This window comes from Eretmochelys imbricata, chromosome 16 (assembly GCF_965152235.1).
Source record: "Eretmochelys imbricata isolate rEreImb1 chromosome 16, rEreImb1.hap1, whole genome shotgun sequence".
Taxonomy (NCBI): domain Eukaryota; kingdom Metazoa; phylum Chordata; order Testudines; family Cheloniidae; genus Eretmochelys; species Eretmochelys imbricata.
The window spans coordinates 20666997-20684107 of record NC_135587.1 but is presented as its reverse complement, the minus strand read 5'-3'; the positions used below and the strand labels follow the sequence as shown (position 1 = coordinate 20684107).

The window sequence follows — 17111 nt, the reverse complement described above, 5'->3', positions numbered from 1 at the left end:
TTCAGGGGCCCAGGGAGGGGGCGGAGGGGAATGGGAGGAGGAAGAGGGGAGGAAGCAGAGAAGAGGAGAATCAGCAGGGGGAGGGGGGCAAGGCAAAAAGAAAAGAGGGGGCCAATGTGGTCAACCTCCAGCATTCAAAAAGCATGAGCCTAGCTCTGTTCAACAGTTAAATACATTCAAAATAGCCTGTGTGTTTGTATTGCTCCTTCTGGTGTCTGAGCCTATTCAGCTCACATTTCTCAGCTTCCTTCCCCAGCCATGCAGGCTAGACACACAGGTTTCCTTTAAAAAAAATAACTACAATGGCGAGAGGCTCAATGAATCCCATGACTCCACAAGATGGAGCTTTAAGAGAAACACCAAATATCTCAAGAGCTGGCAACACTGGAAAGGGGTCTGTAAAGGCAAGGGACGAAAGGAAGGGAAATGGGGAGGAGATCAGCCTTGGGGAGGAACGAGAAGTGGGGTAAGGCTGGATTAGAGACCGATTCCTGTCCAGGAAGTGATTTTACCTCTGGAATATCTCAGTGTGCATGCATATGAGGAGAGCGCTGCAATGAGGCTGATAGACTCAGAGAGAACGGGAAGCTAGTCTGGTGAGCTTGAGTAAGACCTGTGCATCGTTTCCATATTCAAGGTGTGCGCAGACATAGGACCATATAGGTAACAGTGATTACTAAACACACCTTCCTCTTGAAATGAACAGGGACGCTGGTTTAAAAAGCAATGGCACACAGAGACCACTGATCAAATTGTGCTTGTCCAAGTCAAACACAGATCTTGCCACTGGCGTTAAAATAAACGGATTGTTTCAAATGCTAAGCTGAGAACCAGTCTTTTCATAATATAGGCTGCACTTCACAAAACACCTAACCATGTGAGTCGTTCAGTGGGAAATCAATGTTAAGCTAAAAAGTTAAGCCCAAGCTTAAGAGCTTTGGTGAACTGGGGCCTTCCAGCACCCATATTTTCCTTCCCCATAAAGCAATAGAGTTATAAAATAAAAAATAAAACATCATAACTTCTAATGGAATGCTCTAACCTTTAAAAATATCACACAGTTGTCTGAATAATGCTTTAGTTATTATTGTTACAAGCAACACTTACAATCACTGTGATGGGAAAAGACTGGAGAAAAAAATATTTCCCGCTAGTTTAGGGCATGGCTACACTTGCAGTTGTAGAGCGCTGGGAGTTAAACCAGCCTTCGGAGACCGCAGCAGGGAAAACGCTGCCAAGTGTTTACACTCTCTGCTGGAAGCACACTGATGTGGCCACATTAGCAGCTCTTGCAACGCCACAAAGACCAGTGCATTGTGGTAGCTATCCCAGCATGCAAGTGGCTGCAACGTGCTTTTCAAATGCAGGGGGTGGGGTGGAGTGTAGTGTGACAGGGAGTGTGTTGTGTGTATGTGGGGGGAGAGAGAGAGAGAGTTTTTGGGGGGCTAAGAGCATGTCAGCATGCTGTCTTGTAAGTTCAGACAGCAACAGACATAGATAAACATAATATGTTGGGGAAAAGTCAATATAGTTTTTGCAAAGCTGAAACCAGGCCTCACCAATCTATTAGAATTCTCTGAGGGAGTCAACGAGCATGTGGACATGGGTGATCCAGCTGACATAGTATTTTTGGACTTTCAGAAAACCTTTGACAACTAAGCAGTCAAAAGGATAAGAGGGAAGGTCCCCTCATGGATCAGTAACTAGCTAAACATTAGGAAAAGATAGGAACGAGTGGTAATTTTTTACAATGGAGGGAGGTAAATAGCGGGGTCCCCCAAGGATCTGTACTGGGATCTGTGATATTCAACATATTCATAAATGATCTGGAAAAATAGGTGAACAGGTGGCAAAATTACAGTCAATACAAAATTACATAAGAACAGCCCTACTGGGTCAGACTAAGGGTCCATCTAGCCCAGTTTCTTGTCTTCTGACAGTGGCCAGTGCCAGGTGCCCCATAGGGAATGAACAGGTAATCATCAAGTAATGCATCCCCTGTCGCTCATATCCAGCTTCTGGCAAACAGAGGCTAGGGACACCATTTTACTCAAGAGAAGTTAAGTCTAAACCTGACTGCAAAGAGTAAAGTGATATCCCTAACCTGGCTGACTGGGCAATAAAATGGCAGATGACAATTCAATGTTGATACGTGCAAAGTAATGAAAATGGAAAAAATAACCCCAACTATACATACAAAGTGATGGGGTTTAAATGATCTGTTACCACTCAAGAAAGAGATCTCAGAGTCATTGTGGACAGTTCCCTAAAAATATCGCTCAATGTATAGCAGCAGTCAGTAAAGCTAACAACATTATAAACCATTAGGAAAAGGATAGATAATATAGAAGAGAAAATATCATAATGCCACTATATAAATGCATAGTATGCCCATACCTTTAATATTGCCTGCAGTTCTGGTCGCCTCATCTCAAAAACTCTACATTACAATTGGAAAAAAGTGCAAAGAAGGGCAACAAAAATTGTTAGGGCAATGCAATAGCTTCCATGTGAGGAGAGATCAAAACAACTGTGATATGAGTAGGGGGCAGGGTAATGATAGAGGTCTATAAAATCATGAATGGTGTGGAGAAAGTGAACAAGAAAGTATTTATCCTTTCCCATAACACAAGAACCGGGGGGAGGAGGGCGAGGGGGGTCACCCAATGAAATTAATAGGCAGCAGCTTCAAAACTAACAAAGTATTTCTTCACACAACGCACAGTCGACCTGTGGAACTCGTTGTCAGGGGATTTTGTGAAGGCCAAAAATAAAAGTGGGTTCAAAAAAGAATTAGCTAAATTCATGGAAGATAGATTCATCAATGGCACTTAGCCAAAATGGTCAAGACCGTAACCCTTGACTCCGTGTGTCCCTAAACCTCCAACTGCCAGAAGCTGGGACTGAACAACGGGATGGATCACTTAATAATTGCCCAGTTCTGTTCACTCCCTCTGAAGCATCTGGCACTGGCCCCTGTCAGAAACAAGATACTGGGGTAGATGGACCATTGGTCTTACCCCGTCTGGCTGTTCGTATGATTTTCAAGCCACAGAAATGGGCCTGGATCACCCAGGGGCAGGTGTAGAACCTAAAACTATTTAACTCATTTTTTAAACTCACCAGATTTCAAGCTGACAGGGACACTTTAAAGAGTAGAGATTTTACCAGCCATATTTTAGGATCATATGATACAATTTACACTCAACCTATGCCATAGCACCTGACTCAGACTTGGCACTGATTAGCCTATAAGACACCTTTTCTCTGCCCCAACCAATGACATTCAGTCAGTTTATATTTTTGTAAGGGATTTCTCATCTTTCATTTAATAAAACACACTTGCATGTGAAAAAAAAAGGAATATTTTATTTTTTCATATGGAGAAGAGAAGTGGGAGGAGAGGGGATGGGAACTTTAACACAGTTAAATTCAGATCACAGTAAGTTTTGTGTGTGGGGCGGAAATCACAAGACAGATGCTTTATACATTCTTCCTCGAAGAAGAGGCAAATACAAGCAAACCAAACTGGATATGTCTGTCTTATTTAGCCTTGCATTGTTTTAGGTGCTCTGGATGAAGTCCTTTTGCAGGGGGGGAAGCGGCACCCACAGGTGACTGATATTGATTGACAAATCCACTCTTTTTTTTTTGGTTCAGCAAGTTAAGAATCACAGATGAGCACAGATGTGTAACGGCAGAGCGGGGGCTGCCATTATCATGGGATCTCCTCCTCAGGAGTAGGCCAGGGACCTCTCTCCTAGGACCCCAATCCAATTCTCATTGAAGTTCATGTTAATATTTCCACTGCCTTCAATGGGAGCTGGATCAGACCCTTACAGAGCTAAGGTGGGAGCATTCCCATCCCCTCCTCCCTCCCACCCAAGCCCTATGCATGTTGCCGGCAAGTCAAAGAAGCCTGGTAGGTAACCTGCTGAGTACTGAACACCATCGTGGTACGGATGAGCTAGCAGATTTTGCACTTGGGCTAGTAAGAGCACGAGGCTGATCTAACTGCTTTCGGCTTTGTTTTGCAGTCCATACAAAACCTCCATCTGCTTCCTTTTGTTCTTTGCCCGGGTAATGGTCATCTTAAAGAGCTTGCAATAGAGCTCCACCGCCAGGGGGCTGTCATCGTTCCCAGGAATGGGGTATGTGATGATGGAGGGGTTGCAGTTAGTGTCCACCACTCCCACAGTGGGGATGTTCATCTTGGCGGCATCCCGAACAGCCACGTGCGGCTCAAAGACGTTGTTCAGGGTGCTGATGAAGATGAGGAGGTCGGGCAGGCGAACCCCGGTCCCGTACTGGATGTGGGCATTGGTCAGCAGGCCACCCTGCCAGTAGCGGGTGTGGGCGTACTCCCCGCAGTCCCTGGCCGTGACTTCCACCAGGTGGCCGAACTGACGGTTGCGGCAGACGAAGAGGATGATCCCTTGGCGGTAGGCGACGTGGGCTGTGAAGTTGAGAGCCAGCTGGAGGTGTTTCATCGTCTGATCCAAGTCTATAATGTCCTGATCAAGGCGACAGCCAAAAATATATGGCTCCATAAACCTGGGGAAGGAGAATGAGACATAAAGATCTCGGAAAAATTTTATTTTTTGACTGACATTTCCAAACGCTGTCTGCCCCATAGAAACTCTCCTACATCAGGGCATCAGCCAGCTTCTAAACAATGGGAGTCAAGGAGAAAATTTCTCAGGGGGCAGGTTATTCCATAATTGCCTTCTTCTGATGGTTCTGCTGCTAGCCACGGTTAGAGACAGGCCACTGGGCTAGACGGACCTTGGGTCTGATCCTGTCGGGCAATTCCTGTGTTCCATTTAAGGGAAAGGGCAGTTAAGGCCCTGATCAACCAATCAGATCCCTGCACCATGTCCCGATAGACAGGGGATTGACCAGGTGGATCTGGTTTTATTTTGGTTCTAAACCAACCGACCGGCCACTCAACTCATTACACTGGAATCCCAGAATATATGCAATATGAAGAAATCTTTGGATGCCTAAAACTTTTTGCTTCCAGTGCTGCATGCCTGTGTGACAGCAAATAAAATAACCTTCCCTGTGCTAGGACAGTCAAACACAGACTTATTGTCAAAGTCATTAGGAAGGAGCCACCTTACAAGCACTTCACAGGGAAAGTAATCCTTCCCTTCTTTTTATTAAAGGCCGAATTCCCAAATTGAGGGAAATACACCCATTGACTCAATGGGTATTGGCTCAACCCCAAGGCTCCACGTCAAAGTTGTGTAACTTACCTATGACGACAACCTTTTTTATGTCCCAAGTGCACTCTGGCATCAAAGAGATCTTTCAGGGAGAAGAGCTCTTTCACGTTGAAGAAGTCCGGGTGTCTGAGGGGCTCGGTTATAAGCTTGTCATTAATAACTGAAAGAAGGACAAAAAGAAGTTTGAGCTCTGCCCCCAGTTTGTGCAGCACAAAGGTTTGGTTGTGGTGTGAAAAGAAGAGCATTGTTTAGTCCTGGATTGCCAATAACACCACAATTGGGCATGTATATGGCGATTAATGTGTACTTTCAGCCTAGTATCTTAGTGCTTTACACTTTAAGACTGATATTATTTCTCTCTCATTACATACAGGGAACCAGAGGTACAGAGAGGTTAAGTGACTTGCACAAGGTCTGGGAGTCTGGAAATCTATGGCAGAGCCAGGAATAAAACCCAGGAGCCATGACTCTCAATCCCAAACCTTAGCCACAAAGTGTTCCTTCCTCTCCTAGGTGCGTGTCCAGATGGGTTAGAGGGGAATCTAATGTACTGAAAATCACATGCATATACAATCTGAAAACTAAAGTAGCCAACAGGGCTTAGAAGAGGTGCTCATTAACTTAGCAATACATTATCTTCTGGCTTAAAGCAAACCTGGTGGCTATCAGAGAGGGATGGTTGGCTTAACTCAACTTGCTTTGGACAGTATAAGCCAAATAGACTGGTTGCTTTCACTCTCCTAAAGTAGGTGGGGTAAGGACTCTTACCATTGGGATCCACCTGCTGATTCGCTTCCGGGGCAAGAAGAGTTCCATAAAGTCGACTGCTAAGCTGTGAGGTTCTGGGAGCAGCTTTCCCCAGTGATGGAAAGCTGCTGAACCTTGGTACGACTGACAACAGAGAGAAGAGAGAAATCAAACGAAAGCCTTAAACAGATGGGCAGTAAAATAAAGACACCAATAAGAATACTTTGCAACACCCATCTGCAGAAGAACCCAAAGCACTCCACAAACACTAAGGCTTCCCAAGTCCTTGAAACGTAGGTTAATATTAGACCCACTTCCCAGAGGCAGAAACCATGGCAGAGCATGGAGAAGTGGCTTGCTCTGGGCCTCTCAGTGTTAAGAGCTTAGTTTCCTAAGAAAGATCTAAGAACTTTCTCTCCTCCAGCTGGGCTTTGGGAAGTAGGAAGTGTGCACACCAGATGGCAGGGAGCGTGGGGCAGGCTCTGCATCAGGGATACTGGGACCTCATAACAAGTCAAGCAGCACCCCTTCCTCTAGCAAAGCAAGGAGCAGACACCCTGCCAGGGGAGGGGGTAGACGACAGGGGGCTCAGGCTTAGAAGCTCTGCTAGGGAGAAGAAGGGGGATGCTGCTACAAAACCAGAAGCTGGGGAAGTTGGTTGCTTGATTTTGGTAACACCCGGAGGGGCTGTTTCCCGGGGGGCTAGACTCCAGCAGCATAACCCCGCAAGAGGCAAGTCTCCAGATCGTCGGGGGGGTTCTTAAAGCCCCCGCTCCTGGAATCAGGAGAAGCTCAGCTCACACTGAAAGACAAGTGTCTAGCTTCTGTCACCCACGTGCGCCCGCAAGCCTCAGACACCAGAGAGCAAAGGATCAGGCTCCATTTTTTAAAATGAGCTTTAAACAAACAAACAAACAAAAAGACCTCCGGATTTTTTAAGCCACTGGGGATTTTTACATGCTTGATCTTGGCAGGACTGCCCCAGCCCCCAGCCGGAGACACACCAGGCCCAAGGCCGAGAGAGGCACCTTGCCCAGCTCACCTGGGCTCGGACCCACCCGCCTGTCCCCCCTGCCCTCCAGCCCCCCTGCACCCCGAGTCTTTGCACGCAGAGCAAGCCCGGTCTCCCTGCCTCACCCGCCTGCAGCAGCCTGGCAGCGGCCATCTCCGGAGCGGGGCGGCAGCAGCAGCTCCGTGCACGGAAGGGCAGCTTAGGCTGCTGCACCGGCCCTTTCCGCTTCCTCCAGCCACAGCCGGGCCCCCTTCCCCGGGGCGGGCGCGGCGCAGCTCCGCCTGCAGCTGCACAGGCCCCCGGTCCTCCCCTGCCTGGCGGGGGCAGCCGCCAGCTGGGAGCCCGAGCTGCCCGCCCTGCCGCGGGCTCGTCTGCCGTGCTGGGGCCGCTCTGATCACACCGCCCGCCCGCAAGGAGTCTGCAAATGCCCGGAGCAAAGGCAGACCCTGCAAAAACCTGCCCTCACAGAGCAGGTGTTGGCTGGGATTCCCAGCCGGGACCTACTGGGTTTCTACAGGGACCCGAACAGGTGTGAAGCTCTAGAAACAATCACAGGTGCTGGAACAAGGGGTGCTGCAGCACCCCCTGGCTTGAAGTACTTGCCATTATGTACAGGGTTTACAGTTTGGTGCAATGGCTCTCAGCACCCCCCCCCCCCCCCGTAAAAATGGTTCCAGCACTGCTGGAAACAACAGGGTTTATGGGTGAGCAATAAACAACAGGGTTTATGGGTGACTATTCCTCAGATCAACCCCCTCCCTTTTTTTTTTTAGAAATTATCAGTATTTATTATTTGGACTGCGATAGCCCTTAAAAGCCCCAGTCACAGATAAGGACCCCATTGTGCAAGGCACTGTGCAAACACAGAAAAGATAGAACGTCAATTCTTCGCAGCAGGAACGAAGCAGACGAGAAAAAACAACAGGTGCAGACAGACCGGGGAGTGCAAGGAAACAATGAGAAAATATAAGTCAGCAAATGCACCTTCATTGCTTCACTTCAGCTGGGGTCTCTCTCTCCTACATGAACAAATAAAAAAGGAGTCATGCAAAATACTTTCGGGAAAACTACTGAACTAGGGGGACTGAAAGTAACAGAATTAAGGGCTTGATCCTGCAACCACTGCAGGGCTTAGGAGGAGCTAATACTTTCACAGCCCCCAGCGGTGTGCATGGAAAGTGTTTGTAAGCTGGACTCTTGTCTAGGAAACAGTACTGTGTCTTTAAGGGCCTCTCTCTTTGTTGCCAAGTTACAGCCTGTCTCCTAGCAACATACAGTTTGTTACTTAAGCACCCTGTTTCTTGTGTGCCTGGTCAATTTCCTGCCTCTTTGTCCTGCCTGGACCAGAGTCCTAAAAAGGTCTTAGCTCAAAATGTCCCAGGGGCATCTGCCGGAAACATTCACCACCTGCAACAAAGAGGCAGAGGAGGGTCGGTCCCAGAGAACCAGTGACTACTACAGAGTTAATGACAATTTGCCAGCCAGGTTCAACCACCCAGGATGGTTTCGGGGCTACAGGTGAGGAAGCTGATATAACTTGTGTGATGAGCAAAAGCAGCATGCTGAGAGAGAGGGAGGGGTTCACGGTGCACCCAAAGGTTGCCACACTTTGCAACAATGACCTGAGATCCTGTAAAGTCATCATGACCTCTGCATGATTGTGAAAATGATACCCATTTTAAGGCCTGAAGGACCTCTGGGATGTGTCCCATTACCTACAGCCAGATTAGCCATCATGGCCAGAGGTCCCAAGCATGCTTTGCTCCATCTTCATTCAAGCCCCAGCTCTCCAAAGCCAAGCATGCACAGAATTGTCCTTGTTCTTAAATTCCTCCAGGAACCTTGTCTTGCTGTTTCCTTAGCAGACATTTCCTCTCTGCCCCATCAGTCTCACTGCTGGTGAGCTGCTTAGCAGCCCATGTCACTTAGAAATGCCTTCTCATCTCTTCCCATCTTATCCATTCCCTACCTCATCCCAAAAGCATCTTTTCCCTTGTCTGCACTTCTTAATGTCCATCTGTTGCTGTAATTTATCTCCATAAATTACTATTTAACTCTGTACAGTGCTGTGGGATACAATTTGTATGAAAGAAACCATACCAAGTAAAATTACATTCTATTGTGTAGAACGAATGAGGCCCATCCCAGGTACAGGACCACCAATCAGATCTATGGAAGCAAAGCACCTACTGTACATGAAATGCCAGTAAGTATATGCAGCACAAGGCTAATTACAGTGTGTATCAATCTTACCTCTTAAGTGAACTCTAGGTACCTGTTGAGGAATAAGTTATTTGCTTTATCTGTAGGAGTACTTTAAAAAAAACTCAGCTACGCTTTTTGCTTTGTTCCTTCCTTTAAAAAACGATCAATGCACTTTTTTGCGATGATACATTACCTTCCTTACAGGAGTATCTAGCCCTTGCAGTATTTTAAAATGCATATATTATCCTGTGGGCACTGTTGATTCACCCTCCTCTGCCCAGATATCACCTGCTCTTGGCATGAGCAAACTGGGTAGGGAAACGGTAGGTGCGTGGCACAGCCAACCAGAATACAGGCACAGAATAATACTGAAAAATAGTCAAGGGAAATTGGCCATGAAGAATTCTGATATTCAAAATTTATTTTACCCTTATGTCTTTTGTTAAATTTAAGGGTTTTTGATGGTGGCCAGCAGTGGTTCAAATTTAGGTCTCCTGTATAAGTCCCAAGAGGCTAATTTTTCTATTGCTATTCAAATTTGCATTTCATGTTGCCACTCCAGCCACTTACAAAGGAAGGAAAATTACAGTAATATAATTCATGAAAAACTGAGGGGGACCATAGTTCTATTTTAATATTCTAGGTCTCAGGGGATCTTTGAAATCAGAAGGTGGGATTTTCAGAAGCCTCTAAATTATTTTCCGTGAGACACGTGCTCTCATGTCACTTAGGGGCTTTTGAAAAATCCCATCCAGAAGCTTCGGTATCTCCAGGCCATGAATTTTACAGCATAGGAAGGTTAGAAAGAAAAGGCTCAGTAGTTTAAAAGGGGGCAGATGCAATGATCTAGAATCTCTTTGGAAACACACTGGAGCAGATCAATGATTTTTTTAATTGGACACAATATAGTCCCCTCCTAAATAAACACGGAGAGTTAATCTCTGGCCACTTGTGGCTAAAGTCCGATGGCAAAAGAAAAGGGTGTTTATTCACAAACACCCCCACAACTACTATAGTATAATACTACTACGTAAAAAAACAACAACAAAAACCAGAAAAGCCAAGTTGGAACACAGGGATTGCTAAAGTGAAAAAATAAACCATAACCAAAACCACACTCAGGGAAATGTGTGATGATCAGTGCCTGAAGCTTCAGACGGTGGCCCGAGCTCTTCTCCCCACTCACACATAGTATACCTTTCGATGATAGAGGAATTAATACGCTATGTAAGAATTTCAGTTTCTGAATTTAGCTGAAGTTGGTGCAACATCTCTGGTCTGCTCCATTGGTGTGCTGCAAAAACCAGCACCCTTGCAGCAAAATTTAGGACAAGTTTCCAAGAGTACAAAGACCCTTGATTAAAAATACGCAAACGGATGGATGTGTAGGTTTTTTTTCCTGACCATAGCTGGTGTTTGGTTCATGCTCTGAAGCATGAAGGTTCAGCGCCCTTGTAATTATACCCTAGCTCTTGTAAAACACAGAGATGCTATTCATATGGGTATCTAAAATATTTCCTCTTGCTTTTCTCCCCCACAGACCTCCTTTAACATTACCTCACACGCATTTTCGAAACATCTCGGAAAGTGTGGCATGTATAGGAATAACGGGCTCAACACCTACATAGACAAAAGTGACGTGACTGGCATAGATAACTTTATCACCTTCTACGACAGACTCAACTTTCATCCCAGTTACAATGGCAGTGGGCCATCCCACTCTGAATAATGTTTCAGTATGACACTGTTCTTCAGTTTACTGTCTACTGCCTGGTTAAAAAAAACAACAAGCAAACAATAGCATTGACATTTCCTTAGGATTTCTGCTTCTTTCCTAAATCAGCTCCTAAGACTCACTTTGAAAGCATGACTGGAAACAATATGCTCCTGCACTGAGTGATGTTAAATACACTTCCGTCTGCCACATTAGCTTGCAGGATGATTCATCACAAGAAACACAGGCTTCTGTTACAATAATGCTACATGCCATTAAAGCATCATAAAGCTGCAATGGGAATCTTTTATTTTAAAGTCTGACTTCAGGTTACCCTGCTGAAGGAGAGTCTAGATCCAATGTTAGCATAACGTAGTAGAAAAGGTCATGAAAACAGAATAAAATGGGTAAATGAGCAAGGATGAAAACTCTGTCATTGAGAGAGTAGTAGAGCAAAATGTTGCTTTAGAGCAGGTGTGTTAATAAAGAAAATAATCCGGAAAAGTGTTTGTTGTTTTCTTAAAATGCCTGTGAACATAAGTGAATTTAATGCTGGTTAAACATAAATGGATGGCCCCACTATACACTACAGCACAGGCAGCCAGCACACACACACTTTCCCATGCCATGCTGCCTTGCCAGTGTGCTTCAGGATTGCCCAGCAAACCCACTGTCGGGTATGTCAGAGAAGTTCTATGGCCCATTCCTATCTTGGCTCTCTGCTAAGATTGCCAAGTAAGGCTACACTTATTCATAGATTCCAGGGTTAGAAGGGACCGTTGTGATCATTAGTCTGACTTCCCGTATAACACAGGCCAGAGAACTTCCTCAAAACAATTCCTAGAGCAGATCTTTTAGCAAAACATCCAATCTTGATTTGAATCCACCAAGGCCCTTGGTAAATTGCTCCAAGGGTTAATTACCTTCACTGTTAGAAATTTACACCTTATTTCCAGTCTGAATTCATCTAGTTTCAACTTCCAGTGAACCATCTTTCTCTGCTATATTGAAGAGCCCATTATCAAACATTTGTTCCCCACGAAGGTACTTATAGACTGTGATCACATCACCCCATAATCCTCTCTCTGCTAAGCTAAATAAATTGAGCCTTTTCAGTCTATCACTATACGTGCTTTCTAACCGTGTAATCATTCTCATGGCTCTTCTCTCTCCAATTTATCAACGTCCTTCTTGAATTGTGGACACCAGAACTGGACACAGTACTTCAGCAGTGGTTGCAACAATACCTAATACAGAGGTAAAATTGCCTCTTTACTCCCACGCAAGGTTCCCCTGTTTAAGCCTCCAAGAATCACATTAACCCTTTTGGCCACAGTGTTGCACTGAAAGTTCACATTCAGCTGATTATCCATCACCACGCCCCATTTTCAGTCTCTGCTTTCGAGGACAGAGTGTCCCATCGTCCAAATATGGCCTGTGTTCTCAGATGTCTACATTTCCATTTAGCTGCATTCAGATGCCTTCTGTCTGTGCCCAGTTTACCAAGTGATCCAGATCGTTCTGTATCAGTGACCTGTCCTCTTCATTATTTACCACTCACCCAATTTTTGTATCATCTGCAAACTTTGAGAGTGATGGTTTTATGTTTTTTTTCCAGGTCATCTGCAAAAATATTAAGCCCAATGGGCAAGAACCAATCCCTGCCAGGGCCTACTAGAAATGCACACCGTTCAGTGATGATTTCCGCATTTACAGTTACATTTTGAGACTTATCTGTTAGCCAGATTTTAATCCATTTAATGTGTTCCATGTTAATTTTATATCATTCTTGTTTTTTTAATCAAAATACCATCCGTTATCAAGTCAAATACCTTACAGAAATCTAGGTTTATTACATCAATACTGTTACCTTTATCAACAAAACTTGTAGTCTCATCAAAACAAATATCAAATTAGTTTGTCAGGATCTATTTTCCACAAATCCAGGTTGATTTGCGTTGATATTACCCTACTTTAATTTTTTATTACTCCCTTCTTTAAGTCATTATTAATCGAGTCCTGTATCAGCCCCTCTATTATGTTTCCTGGGATCAATGTCAGGCCTATAATTAACTAGGTGATACCATTTATTTTTTAAATATTGGCACAACATTAGCTTTCTTCCACTCTTCTGGAACTTCCCCTGTGTTCCAAGACTTACTGACAATCAACATTAATGGTCCACAGTTCTCCTTGGCCAGCTCTTTCAAAACTCTTGGATGCAAGTCATCTGAACCTACTGATTTATAAATGTCTAACTTTAGTAGCTGCTGTTTAACACACTTAGTTACTGCTGGAGTAGAAATATTTCATCATCTGTTTTGTCCTAATATGGAACAGACATGTTTATTGAACACAATCCGTAACTGTTACAATGGTGACTTCTGTGACATGGACACTTGTCTACTGCAAGAAACAGAGTAGTTTAAATGGTACCAGTAACTTGAGCTGATACTGCTTAGAAGTACATAAATTGGCCATAAAATAATTCCTACAGTGCAGTAAGAGGTACCAGATTAACAAAAATGCTTCAACATTAACCTTAAAAGTCAAATCTTGTCCTGTTAAACTATGTTTTTCCCACTGCAGGAAAAAAAAATTACCTTGCTTGATAACAGGACATTTCCGATGAGGATTTGACAAAGCAACTACAAAATTAAGAGGTTTAAGGTGGAATTGTGTTCATGAACCTGAGAAAAGGTATCATCGGGGAAATTTGTTTGAGAGAGACTCAAGGAGCTAAACCCTTAAATTTAGGTTTGGAGATACAAAAATTTTTAAAAAATTTCATTGTAAACAGTTTCAATAGCTTCTGTCTAGGAAACATAAACATGTTTCACGATGGAACTGGAAAAAAATCACTATAGAATTTCAAGAATAAACTTTTATTAGAAAAAAAGACATCGATTATCACACATTTAATATGGTTAAATGATATTTGGATGTTCAGGTAGAAATGGTTACTGAACCCCTTCCAGTCAACATATAGTTACTTATAATTAAGTGGCAGTTCAGTTAACGTAGCTTACAACAAAGATAAACATATGCTTAATAGCCTTTTCTTCAATCGCAAGTGATCCTTTCAACTCTTGGCTCATGTACTGCATGGTACTAAAGGATGAATGAATTTTTGAATCTTTGTTTCTATATTGTTTAGAATCTGACCAGGATATCTCAAGATCCATGTTTTCCCAAAGATAATAACCCTTTAAATAGTATTGTTAACTGATTTGTTATTCCTTCCTGTCTCAAGACTATAATTTCTTAATGGATTATTCAAACAAGGGGAATGAATCCTAGAGAAATATTTTCTAAAGTTTTATTGCAACAAATGCAGTTATACAACCAATGAAACTGCATCATTTATATATAAATCACGCTCCATTGCAGTGCTAACTTCGCAATGTATTTCTACCTATAGTTCTCAAGAACTTTGTTTGTGGATGAGACACTATCCTAGTTTAACAGTGCAACACACTGGTAATATAGAACTAAAAGCTAGGAGAAATTTCCAGCAGCTGGCTAAAAAGAATATTTGATATAATGGATGAGATGTGCCCAGGTAATACTGCAACCTCTATTTTTCATAACATTTTCTTAAGAAAACGTCACTTTGACTTGGATCATTTTATACTGTCTTATAAAACCAAATTAATCAAGCATGACAGGGCTAAGTTTTCAAAAATACAAGCAAGGCAAGATTACTTTGTTACTAGTTAACAAGATCAATAATGAAACACCTGAAATATGAAACTGAATAGTAAGTCTAATAAAGGCATGAACATAGAATAAACAAATACAAATATATGGTGCCTGATCTAAAACCTATTGTAGCTCCCATTGACCTCCAAGAGTTTTGGAGGAGGCCCATGGCGTAGTTCCACTATTACACCACACAAGATTTGGTGATCTCAAATACAGAAATACCTGGCAAAATTCTGCCTTCATTTATTATCTGTCAATGGAGTTGAACAAATATTATAAAGCAAGGGCTGAAATTCGCCCAAAGGACTTATATTTTCAATATCTATCACATGGCTTCCACAGAAAAACCGAAGTAATTTAGAAAAAAAAATCAACCCTCTGCTTTCTCATTTACCACTTCTCTTCTAGGACTTCAGGGCATGTCTTCATTTCCTCCATTGTTTCCAATTTTTTGCCTGAAATACAAAGTCAACACAGTGCAGAATAAATAAGAATCAGTTCTGGCAATTTTACAGAATTTTACTGTTTCATCCACTTTTTCTACCGATGAGATTAGTTTACAGAGAGGACTGCCTCTTTTTAAAAAACTAGTCACATTTACCTACCCATATCTCTCTACCACATACTTTCTCCACAATTTTTAAAATCTCACCTAAAAAAAAAAATCTTTTCTCTTTTGCCTAAGCCTCTTCCCTGGTTTTGGTATTTGAGCTGAATGTTTCACTTTGTGAGATAAACCATATGTAATAATTTTCCACAACAGGCTGCCTTGCATAATTTAACTTTGTAGCACATTTGGGGATACAGTTTGTATTAAAGATGCTATGCAAAATAAAATCATATAGTAACGAATTGTAGTTGTGTACCATTATAAAGAGCGGGAACACACACACACCCCCCCTTTTAGATGAAATAATACAAGTTGCACAACTAAACTCATCCCTCCTTTTAGGAAACAAAGTGCTTAACCCTTCATTTTTAGAATCAAACATCACCATGACCAGGGTATTTGGATAATATTCATGCTACCTGGTAAAATGTCTAACTATCGTGGGAAAAGCCTTGACTAGCTGTTTTAAACAGCAAATGAGCTACAAAATTGTCTGCAGAAAGCCTACTAGCTGGTTTTAAAATTACAGGTGGTGTCATAGTGAAGTCCAATACATACGTTATTTTGTTATTTCCATTGCTTTTCAACCCTGAGAAACAAGTTAGTTTTCTTTTCTTTGTTTTTTTGCCTTCAGAAACATGCAGCACACTTTCAGAAAGCACCAAAAAATAAAACAAAACAAATAACCCCTTTCATTCCTAGATTAAACATACCAACATGATTTAGGGGGGAAAGTCTTTTCGTTGGGCTATGAAGAAAATTGCCCATACGAAAACAGAGTGTTAGGGCATCTGATTTTTTCCCTAGGTATTTACACAGGTTTTAGTCTAAAAATTTTACACTGTATTTATCACAGGGATGCTGTTGATATGCTTGGTACTAAGCTACAATGTTGACATCAGATGTTGTAAATTTACATTTTCTCTAAGCGTGACTAATCCAGAATTTACTAGTATAACATTTTTTCAGTCTCTGTAAACACTTGTTCCAAACTTTTTAAGACAACCCTTCATTTCCTCTCCACCCCCACAAGACAAATATTACAAATCTCTCTGCCTAGTTATTTTTCATGAGCCCATCAGTGTTGTATCAGAGTTTGAAATATAGCTAACACTTAACCTTTACCAGTTTTAGATGAATGGAGTACTGGTGAAAAATGCTGTATTGACAGCCTTGGGGACTGTAATCCTCAGTTTAGTAGCAGATCAGGTAAAGAATAGACAGTGCAGGAATACACATGTACTTTCTTCCTGACCTGGAGGAACCTCTATGGTCCCATCTAATTCTTGACCTCTCTACTGAGACAGCCAAGAAAGCCGCTAATTAATGCCATTTGAAGTGGTGGCTTTATTAATGGGGACATCTGTACACTGGGAATGGGACTGAGACTTGTCAAATTCATTGCACATAGGTCACCAGGACGTTGTTAGATACAAGCAACTTAAAATCACAGCTGACCTAGAGGTGAAAGCCTCCATTATCTTATTACAAATCCTCCAGATTATCCAGTCCACATACAATGTATATCATGGCCAACACAGGACCTGTGCATTTAGGATAGGTGTATGAACAATGGTCATCTCTCCTTGCATCCGCATGCTGCCTAAATGCTTCAGTGTAGTCTGCTCTTAAAGTTGTGCATTAAGTAAGGTAAAGAGGAGGCTTTTCTACAACCATGGCCCTGGTCCATTCTAACCAGAAAAAGGCCCCTACAGATGATTCCTAATAGGATCAATTTATATGGAGAACTATGTATAAGATAAAGTATATCTAGTAAACTCCAGAGAATATCTGTGGCAACGAATAGGCCTTCAATGTGTTTAAACATTTTAAACGTTGGGACACCGAGGATCAAAAAATGAAACACTCAAAGAAAAAGGTGAAATTTCA

General features: G+C 42.8%; 2 protein-coding genes across 2 annotated transcripts; one reads left to right on the top strand and one right to left on the bottom strand.

Annotated features, from left to right (window-relative positions):
• Positions 1–3349: 3349 nt before the first annotated feature.
• On the bottom strand, positions 3350–7263 carry MRPS2 (mitochondrial ribosomal protein S2). The gene is made up of 4 exons (XM_077836134.1): positions 7113–7263; positions 5997–6119; positions 5259–5388; positions 3350–4554 (listed from the first exon to the last, which is right to left on the bottom strand). Exons 1-4 carry the CDS (start codon positions 7138–7140, stop codon positions 4011–4013), a joined length of 825 nt encoding a protein of 274 aa, XP_077692260.1. The 5' UTR covers positions 7141–7263; the 3' UTR covers positions 3350–4010.
• Positions 7264–8359: 1096 nt separating this feature from the next.
• On the top strand, positions 8360–11287 carry PIERCE1 (piercer of microtubule wall 1). Its single transcript, XM_077836202.1, has 3 exons — positions 8360–8505; positions 9115–9193; positions 10733–11287. Exons 1-3 carry the CDS (start codon positions 8360–8362, stop codon positions 10919–10921), a joined length of 414 nt encoding a protein of 137 aa, XP_077692328.1. The 3' UTR covers positions 10922–11287.
• Positions 11288–17111: the final 5824 nt, after the last annotated feature.